The sequence below is a fragment of the Manis pentadactyla genome, chromosome 6 (assembly GCF_030020395.1).
Source record: "Manis pentadactyla isolate mManPen7 chromosome 6, mManPen7.hap1, whole genome shotgun sequence".
NCBI lineage: Eukaryota > Metazoa > Chordata > Mammalia > Pholidota > Manidae > Manis > Manis pentadactyla.
Window position 1 is genome coordinate 7016869 of NC_080024.1, and position 9901 is coordinate 7026769.

Here is a 9901-nt window from a genome sequence, read left to right on the forward strand (position 1 = left end):
GCTTACTTGTGCCAGGAGCTACAGAGCTAATCTCCGCCCCTGAGGCAGTCAGAGAAGTTTAAAGACTAACCCTAGGTGACAAAGCTAGTGAGAGCATTACAGAAGCCAGAAACGGTGCCACCGTCACCAAATTACCTCCCTGCTCTTAAGTCTCTGCTCCAAATACAGAGTGGCCACGCACTCAAGACACAGTCGCTGGAGTAAACGAAATTACCTTGCTGGTCACAGCTCCAAAGCCGGGAGCACTGTACTTGGGGGAGGGCTTATTTCTGAGGTTTTCTCCACTCCCTCCCACCATGTCCCATTGTCACGTCTTTACGGGACACTATCACATTTTGAAACGCCTTCACCTGAACATTTGATCCTGTGATAAGGGTAGATAGGAACTGTCTGTGCCCATGTGTACAGATGAGGTAACAGAGGCTCAGGGAGCACAAAAGACTTGCCCAAGTTGTCTTGCCACCAACAGAACTCGGGCCCCATTTGTTCTCTTAAAGCAGGGCCATGTATCTCTCCCAGGAAGACCTCAGCTGGCCATTTTGTTTCCTAAATGGGATCCCAGGGGGGCTGGTCAGGATCTCCTACCAGAAAGCAGAGCCCAGGGTTCCTGTGACCTCCCAGCCTCCCTGCTCCTCATGTTAACCATCCTTGGGGACCAGTGCAAATGCCCCGGTCTTTGAGAAGAGAATGGAGAGGGGTCCATTATCCAGACCCTAGAATCTTTCTTAGAGTGTCTAAAATTGGGTCAGAGTTGGGAATTTTGGACTCCAAATCTTATTTAGCCACCAGTTCTGGGGAGCCCCTCTTACTCTGGGCCCCAGTTAGGCCATCTGAAACATGGGAGAATAGTAACTCTTGTTTTTTTGTCAAGACTCTTTGTTTTGCTGCGAGGAGCTCTTAACAATGAAAAAAAAAGATAGTAAAAATTATGAAATCTTTTGTGGTCAATGACAAAAAATGCATGTGAATGGAATGGTCACTGGTGCAGGTATTAGGTGCTTATAGCTCCCAGAAGCCAGGGGAGGTAGATGCCAGTTGGAGTGGGCTGCTGTCCTCTATTGAGAGAACATTGGCTGCTACCTCTCATCTCTCTTGACTTCCCTCCCTTAGGAGCCTGCAGACCACTCGCAAAAGGGAGGGGAAACCCAGGCTTGGAGGCATAGGACCTTGCCTAGTTGGGGACATCTTACAGAACACAGTCTTTAGGGCTTCTGAAATGACGGAAGTTGATAATGATTTGCTGAAGTGAGGGTATCACCAGGACTGGCTAGCCAGTGCCACGTGGATACTGACCTCACAGTCTGCCCTGCCCACAGCCTGTTCCCAACCACTCCAAGACTCCAGCTCTCTCTTTTTATTTCCCCAGCTTTTCTCAAGGCCAGTTGGCTCACATGGCTCTGGAGGGTACTTCCCAAAGGGCACACTCATGACCTCAGCAGCAGTGGAACACAGCTAAGGCTCCCAATGGCTAACAGAAGTTGGTTGGCTCAATCAGGTGATGGCAGGTAGGAACGGGGGTCTCCAGGGAATGGCAGCGAAGGCACCTGGTTGTAGTGGGCCATGAGGAAGATGCCAGCAGTGCCACAGACAAAGAGCGACAGCATGGCCAAGAAGCAGACACGGTCCAGCACGCGGCCCACCAGGAACCACTCCTCGTTCCCCTGAGGACAGGAGACAGGGTATCAAATGACTAGCCGCGACACCAAGCCTGCTCTGATCCCGGTCCCATCCTTGGCCATCCAGCGGGCTTCCATTCTCCATCTCCTTGTGCCCTTCTCACCTACCTCAAGGCCTCAGCCTGGCTTCTTCATGGTTCCCTGGCGCTGACGCTCCTTGCCCGCCCCATTCCCAATGCCACTTTTTCCATCCCCTGCCCTACCATGGCCACCCGACTCATCCTGTCCCCTTCTCAGGTCCACGTCCCTCACCAGGTACTCAACCGCCAACCCCACCCCCGGACTGGCTTACACGGTCAAAGTGGCTCTGCTGGTGCCGGGCACGAGCAATGACGTTGCAGGCTTCCACACTGGCCTGGATGGCCGGCGAGGCCTGCTTCAGGCTGCCACACAACTCCTGGCTCTGCCCCGGCTCTGGGCCTTTCTCTGTTGAGGAGAGAGGTGAGGTTTGGGAGTAGAAAGGAGGGGAAACGTTTGAGAAAGTGGCCTCTTCTTAGGGACCCATGTCCCTCTCCCCCCAACCTAGACACTCGCCCAGCACTCATCTGTTGCGCCTGGTGCATTGGCCAACAGACAGTCCTCCCCGTCTGGAGTCACTGGGAGGAGTGTCCCCAGCACCACAGCCCCTCCTCACCTAGCTTCTCCAGCGCTGCCCTCACCAGCCCATTGCGCTGCCACTGCCGGAAGAGGAGTTCACTGCGAGGCAGGCGGAGAGCCACTTCCTCCCCTGCTGCGACTGACCACCCCAAGGAGGAGCCATTCTGTAGCCGGGGCCGGGCGTCTTGCATAGCCACTGGGGCCAGCGGGCGAATGTGCATACGCAGCAGCTGGGGCAAGAGCCGCAGGAACACCTGGAGAGGGGATGTTCTGGGCAGCTTAGCTTCGCAGCCCACAGACCTGGGCATTTGGGTAGCCAGGTTGGCTTCAGAGCAGAAGGTAGAGGTTGGCATGAAGGGCTCGTGCTGCCAGGGACTCAGAGACAGCCTGCTGGGAGCAGTGGCTTGTCCCTGGTTCAGTGCTGTTCTGTACCAGATGCTGAGCCCGGATCTCCAAACTTCCGTGCACATCAGAATCACCCGGGCACTTGTTACAACACAAGTTTCTCGGCAGTACCCCTGCTAGTTTGGGCAGGATATGTGGCATGGCCCTGGCATCTGCATTTGTAACAAGGGCCCTAGCTGACTTTTGCAGCTGGGCTGCTGATCACACAGACCCTGGAGCCAGACTGCCTGGGCAGAACTCTCCCCTCCACTTTGTAGTTGTACAGTCTTGGATAAGCTACTTAGCCTCTCTGTGCCTTATTTTCCTCATCTGTAAAATGCAGATGACACTAATACCCACTTCATTCAGCTTTTATGCAGATTAAATAAGTTAGTGTGTGTAACACACCTTTCACATTGTAAGCACTCAGTATTATCATAAATCCCCTTGGGCACATGCTTCAAGATTTGCACAGGGCAGGTTTGCTACTCAGTGTGGCAGCAAATGTAAATGCCTAGGGTCAGGGTTGTCAGGGGAGAAGCAGGAGGATGCTGGTGGGGGCAGGGAAGGGCCTTGCCTTGCGGATCCCTCGGGCCATGGAGTGTGTGTGTGGGGACCGCAAGGACACATTGAGCACAACCACAGCATTCACAACGATGAGGATGGTCACCGCCAGGAGGAAGGTCAGGTACCTGCGGGAGCGGCATGGGCAGGAGGCAGGGCTGGCCTATTGGCACTCCATTCCCAGGTGCCACCCCTACCCTTAGCAGCTGATTCCCCCAGATCTCCTGGACTGAGGGGCTGCCATTGAGGATGGGGGTGGGGAGGTGGCGGGTGGGCAGTGCCTGGAGTTCCCAAGAAAGGACGGGAGATGGGTAGCAGGCATGAAGACTGGCCTTACTTGCTGATGAGTGGCACCGCCTGGGAGGTCTCGGGCACCTTCTTGGCCACAAGGAAGAGGAAGACGGTCTGGGCCAGGAGCACGTTGATAGCGACAGTACATTTCTGGCCACCCGCTGCCCGTGACCAAGAGGTCCTAAGAGCAAATCTCAACCTCCCCGCCGTGGGATACCTCCCCTCACTCTACAAGAGCCCAGTATCCCTTGTCCCAGAATATAGTGTCACTCTGTCCCCTCCCAACTTGTCCTCTGTGCTTCCGATCATGGCTCCCTTCCCACAGGCTCCAGGTACCCTTGGCAGGCAGGAAGTAGATGAGGATGGCGACAGAAGAGATGAGTACACAGGGCACGATGATGTTGATGACATAGAAAAGGGGCTTGCGCTGGATGAGCAGGTAGAAAACCACCCTCTGGTGGCCCGCCTCCTCGGCTGGTGCCGCAAGGTCCAGCAGCATCTTGGCTGGCCGGTGCCGGATGGCCCACTCCCCGTTCTCTGCAGGCAGCAGGCTGGGGTGGGTCCCAGGGGGTGGGGGCTGGGCAGATCCCCACAGTGCACGCGACCCGGCAGCAGCGCAGCCAGTGTGTGCCCAAAGGAGCACCATGGAGGGAGACAGGCAGGAGATTGCATACTAGACCCCTCCCACCGGAGCTGGAGTGATTATCGTGGGAAATCAGAACTTCATTGGGCCTTTAAAAACATTTTATGGCTTACTGTAGTTTTCATCTTGAGCTACATGGGAGGGGGCATGATCTCGGCCTGGCTCTGCCTTTGAAGCCAGGTCCAGCGGGGCCCTGGGTGGAGGTTACCTGTGAAGGCCTCGGGGTCGATGAAAATCCACTCGATCGTCTGACCATCTTCCTGGCTCAGCTGCAAATTGATTTCATTGGTGCTGTAGGTCTGGGACCTGGAAGCCACGGAGAGAAAGGATAAATGTGTGTGTGTAAACCCACCCATGAAGTCACAGAGACAGTGATCTGAGGGCAACCGTGGGCAGTTTTGCCTCAAAGAGTCCAACCAACACTCTATACAACCTGGCAGCAAGATGTGGGGGGAATTGGGCTCTTTGGGGTCCAGAGAAGTTAGAGTCGAAGGGCCAGGAGGCTCTGGCTCAGCGCCAAGAGCCCGGGGCCACTGTGTCTCTCCCTCCCACTACTTCCAGGGCAGGAGGGGCCGATGGATAACAAAGGAAGTAGTGTCTGTGCCTCTTGGGTCTGTTTGCTGAGGAGGGTCTCCCTGCAAGGTTTCCTTGTAATAAGACTGCTCCTCTAAAATACGGGCAAACTCTCACACAGACCTTTCCCTCCCTTATGGAGAGGAAACGGAACCAGCCCCTGCCTCTCCGCAGGGCTGTGGGGTGTAGTGGTCTTGTGTGTGTGTGGGTAGCACTCATGTTGTGGGCATGCATATGCCTTCCCGTTCACCCACCCCAGTCATTAATTTCTCCCCTTGGGCACAGGTAGGGAAACTGAGGCAGTGAAGGAGGAGGAGTGGGGACTGGGACTTAGGAAGGATGTAGGCGCCTTCAGGTATCTGGGCCTGAGACAGGTACAGAGACCCCAGAGAGATGGGGCCAGGCCCCTGGCCAGAAGCCTCTCAGACCCCACCCAGCCAGGGCCCACCTTAGAGCAGCAACCTGAATCCCCAGCCACCCCCAACCCCCCAATAAATGGCCTCACTGGAAGATGAGGGAGCAGTTCTGCCAGTCGAAGGGGAAGTAGGTGACAGAGACAGGGCAGGAGGAACGGAAGATGGCAGGGGGCAGCCAGTAGACGGAGCCATCAGGAGACACGAGCACGTTGCAGTAGAGAGCCACCTCGAACACGCCGTCCACACTGCACACAGGCCAGGCCACAGGCTGAGGGCTCATAGCCCCTACTTGGCTGAGACCTGCACCCCAGGCTAACCCTGTGTCCCATGTGGTTAGGGCGGTGGACACCAACCCGTCCCAGCCTGTCCTGCCCCTGCCTGGTCCCCACCTGGCCATGGGAGCCACTCCCTCCCAGCAGCAACCTCCTGTTACACCCCTACTGCCAGGCTCCTGAGGCCCACCCCATCACCCCTGCTTTCAGCTTTCTTCAGGGATGGTCAGGATAGTGGCTAATACCTGTTAAGCTCCTGCAGTGCCGGAGCAGGAGCTCAGCCCTTCCATGCCTAACTCTTTGACTCCAGACAGCTTCTCTAAGAGCTGTCTTCAGCCCCATGTTAGAGGGAGGGGAGCAGCCTGCCCAGACATCCCAGCCCGGAGGTGAGGGAGGTAATGGAGCCAGGCCTAGAATCGGGGCTGCCGGCCCTGGGCCCTCCGGTCGGCACCTGCTCCGTCCAGTCCTCCCCAGCTCCTTGGGGCACACCCAGTCTGCACCCTCTGTTCACCTCTTTTCCCAAAGCCCCGTTGACCTGCTGCCCTTGGGCCCTTTGGTCCCCCCACTCTTGCCTGCACCCCTCACTTGTTCTCCAACACGACATCCGGCCGCCACACCATGGTGGATGGCACCCTCAGCACCCACAGGCCCTCGTAGTCTTGTGGGTCCCAGCGCAGACGATAGTCACACCATTGCTGCAGGGGAGGGAGGCTGCCAGACCCCTACTCTCTGCTGTGCCACACCCCCAGGAACTGGAGTCCAGCCCAGAGGGCACAGAAGAGGCAGGGGTGGGGGGCGGGGGCACAGGGAAGGCAGGAGAGGCAGCCCTCAGGGCCTTGTGGTCCGAGCATGGGTGGCCTGATAGTGGGAAAGAGGGCAGCAGGGGGCCTCTCACCATTTCTATCCAGACATTGGTGGTGAGGGCCTCCTCTCGCTCATTCTAGGGGTGCAGAACAGAGGGCTAAGCCTGTATCACTTGCCCTCCCCAGATGTTAGTCCCTGTAGACTACTATTGGGCCCCGGAAGACACCCCACGGGAGTTTTCCAGCTCCACCCTCCCTCTCCCCTGTGGGGCCCTTCCCTCTCCTGGCTGCTTCCGCTCCCCAGCAGGTCCCGGGAGGCTGTGTGCGCTGGTCCTCTCCTCCCCAGCCGTCCTGCAGGCCTGTGGCTCACCAAGGAGATGAGGTTGGTGAGGGTGAGCTTCAGGCTGACATTGACCACGTCCGAATCGCGCTCGGCTGGCCTCAGGTGCGGGTTGTAGTTGAGCATCAGGTCTGAGAGCAGACGTTCCTCCTGGTTCCTGCCCTGGGCTCCTGCAACGGGCAGTGATGAGCCTGGGGGCCAGGGCTGAGGCAGGGCGAGGGGGAGGCCACAGGAGGGAGTGATGTGGAGAAGCAGGGAGCTGGGGGTGGGGGGCAGGCTTCAGTAGCCTTCTACACCTCTACCCGCTGAGGCCTTGGGCCCCTACTCCAGGGCTCCCCCACCCTGGCCCCGACCCCCTGTGTCCACACCCAGGCTGATAGCCAGCAGGGGCAGGAGCAGCAGCCGCTGGCCCCCGTGCATGGCGCCACAGCTCTCTGCAGTGATGAGCTGGGGCTGTAGCTTCCCAGGTCTGGGGCACAGACACAGACTCTCCGTCTCATGTAACAGCTCACACCCCAGCCCGCCTGGCCAGGCAGCCCAGCCCCACCAGCTGTCTGACCGCAGCAATGTCAGCTGTTCGAGGATGGACACAATGCCGAGCTCAGGTTACCTGGGCTGGGGAGGGCAGAGGGGCCCCTTTTGCCCCAGCGGAGCCTGTCCAGTCTCCATCCCCACTCAGACTCAACCGTCCCAGCCCTCCATCCGTGTTCCAGCTGGGGGCTGAGGGTGCAGCCAGGGGCAGCCGCGTGTCGGGGAGAGGGCAGGGTGCTGAGGAAGGGCCCTGACGCAGGCTCCCTCTTCCTGCTCTGGTCCTGCGGGTCAGGATTTGAGGAAGTGTGAAGGCTGTTGGGAAAGCATGTTTGGTACCTGAGTTTCTCTGTGACGTGGATGAGGACCCCAAACCTGTCCCACCAGCTTAGTATCTTCATGGGTCACCCCACTGGGCCAGGACACTGGCGGGTAAAGCCTATGGAAAAGATAGATCATGACCCCCAGGCTTTGACACCTTAACGCAGATTAGGGCGCCAGGTCAGGGTCCTCCCAGTCTCTGAGGTGTGGGACATGGGCCTGGTGAGGTTTGAAGGAAGGCGACTGAGTAAGTTCTAGAACTCAGGGATGTTGGGTATAGGACAGGCCCTGCATAGAGGCTCTTCAGTATTTATCAGTCATCCACACTTAGGGAGTCCCCAGCACGTGGCAGGCCCGAGGGCACGTAGGCAGAGGTAAGCTTCTTGGGAGTGCACAGTTCAGGGGGCAGGCAGACAAGATCAAGGCTGTGGCCCTCAGGAGAGCTGGATGAGGAAACCCAGAGGGCCAGAAAACAAGCTCCATCCACTTGGTGGTTTTTGGTTCGGGCCAGGGGGAAGAGGGGAGCTGAGGCTGATCTGGGAGCTGAGGGCCCAGCAGCCGGCTGCGGCCATGGGCTCAGGCCACCTGTCTTCTAACCATCTCTTCCAAGAACACAGCTCAGAATGTCCCAGTAATTGGGCAAGACAGAAAATGCAGGTTCCCATACATGCCATCTACCCTTCAGCAACTGGGGGACAGGGTGGTGGAGGCCTCTGAGGGCTGGAGAGAAAGCACCGTTTGAGGACTTGACCCCTGCCCCCAAGTGAATAAGGTTTGCGGCATTTCAATGCATTTCAGGAAGCCAGAAGTCAGCCCTCGAGACGTCCTGTTCTTGGAGATCCAAATGAGCTTGGCTCAGAGCCCAGCCCCCCGCACTGGGGCCACAAGCTCTCCTGTCCTTGCTGGGACCTCAGGAGCAGGGGTAGTGGTGGCACCTGCCTCCCCTGCTTGTCAGTTTCTGTCCTCGTGCTGCTCTGGGACCCATGCTCAGTTTTCCTTGACAGCCCCCACGCTACCCCTGCAAGCTCCACACTCACTGCACATCTGGGTGTATAGCTCATTTTTCCTGGAGTTTATCAAGTCAGCCCCTTCTCCCCATTCTGCTCTCTGTGCCCCCAGACTCAATTCCCTCACCCATTTTACAGAACAGTATCTCTCCCCCTCTGTACTCCTCTCTAAGACCACACTTTACCAAAGATCATTAATGCCTTCTGCTAAATAATGGACCACCTATCCACCCCCCACGCCCATCCTGCCATGCCCCAGGCACAGGTGGTCCGGCTGATGCTCCAGCGTGTCTGACTTTCCCTTCACCTTCCCTGTAGATGTCTGGCGGGAAAGGAAGATGATGGAAGGTAACTTCCCTCTGACAGGAATTTTGCCACCTTTCTGAGTATGAGATTTACATTGCCATTTCCTCCCTTTCTCTCTGCTCTGGGAGAGAGGCTGAGAAATCCTCCCGGAGTGCAGTTCATCTCAGGAGGAGGAGTGGGGATTTCTGCACTGGAGTGGTTTGGAGGAGAGGTATGGGACCCATTAGGAGAAAAGCTTCTATGGATACCATTCATTATCTAATAACTGCTCCCCTCCACCTTCTCTAGAGGCTGGAAGAGTGAAATGCTCATTTTCTAGTTCCCTTGTAGAGAGGGGTGGCCATTGGATAGCCTCCCGACTAATGGGATGTCTGTAGAAGTCAGCAGAGGGGCTTCAGGGGAAAACTTTTGCTTCCTGATAAAAGGGGTCAGAAAGGGCCGCCCCTTTCCTGCCTTGAACTTAAATGTGAAGTGTGGACCTGTGACAGTCAGCCTGCAACCTGGGGCGACAAGCATGAGGACAAGGCCAACCTGCTAAGGAGGGGGGCTGGGCAGGGGGCGCAGAGCCCGGGTTCCTGACAGCTTTGTGGGACAGCTGAGCCGGTGTGGCAGTCACTGCTTTGTGGTTCTTATTATGTGACAAAGAGGGAACCTTATTTGTTTAAACCTAGGTTCTTTGGGTTTTCTGTTCCTTGCAGCCCAGTGCACTCCTAATAGATTTATTGCCTTTGAAAGAGGGTAGGTAGTCCTGAGGGCCTGGGGAGAAGAGTTCCCCTTTGGCCTCCCAGGAAGCTGGCCCCAAAGGGTGTGACTTCTTGGAGAGGAAGGAGACAGAGTTCCATGTCGCCCCGAGAGTGGGCCAGTCCTGACAGCGCCCTGGGGCTGGAGTGCTGGAGGACTGGTGCTGCTGCAGACCCTCTGTGACCCTGGGAACCTGCACAAGAGGCACACTCATTCGGATGTGGCATTCTGTGTTGCCTTCTCTGGAAGATCCACTGCCACCTGAGCAGGCCCTGACCCAACGGATTCTCCTGGCAGCTAGACCATATGGGACCTACTGCCAACAGGGCACCACCGTGTGGCAGAGAGAAGCAATGACAGAGGCTGAGGGGTCCAATTCAGGCCCTCCGTGGAACTCTCTCCTTCCTCTCCAAGAAGTCACACCCACAGGGGCCAGCTT

At 57.3% G+C, this 9901-nt stretch overlaps 1 protein-coding gene across 12 annotated transcripts; it reads right to left on the reverse strand.

Annotated features, from left to right (window-relative positions):
• Positions 1-1339: 1339 nt before the first annotated feature.
• On the reverse strand, positions 1340-7762 carry CHRNG (cholinergic receptor nicotinic gamma subunit). Of its 12 annotated transcripts, none has more exons than XM_057503425.1 (12): positions 7170-7576; positions 6590-6729; positions 6312-6356; positions 6002-6111; positions 5234-5389; positions 4364-4461; positions 3849-4049; positions 3554-3626; positions 3235-3349; positions 2311-2527; positions 1969-2102; positions 1340-1661 (listed from the first exon to the last, which is right to left on the reverse strand). In XM_057503425.1, the coding sequence occupies exons 1-12, from the start codon at positions 7486-7488 to the stop codon at positions 1488-1490; spliced, it is 1782 nt and encodes a 593-aa protein (XP_057359408.1). In that variant the 5' UTR covers positions 7489-7576; the 3' UTR covers positions 1340-1487. The 12 variants fall into 12 exon arrangements, 8 of the variants coding, with proteins under 8 accessions (XP_057359408.1, XP_057359407.1, XP_057359412.1 ...); XM_057503424.1 differs by having other exon boundaries at positions 3559-3626; positions 3849-4063; XM_057503429.1 differs by having other exon boundaries at positions 3554-3596; positions 7170-7574.
• Positions 7763-9901: the final 2139 nt, after the last annotated feature.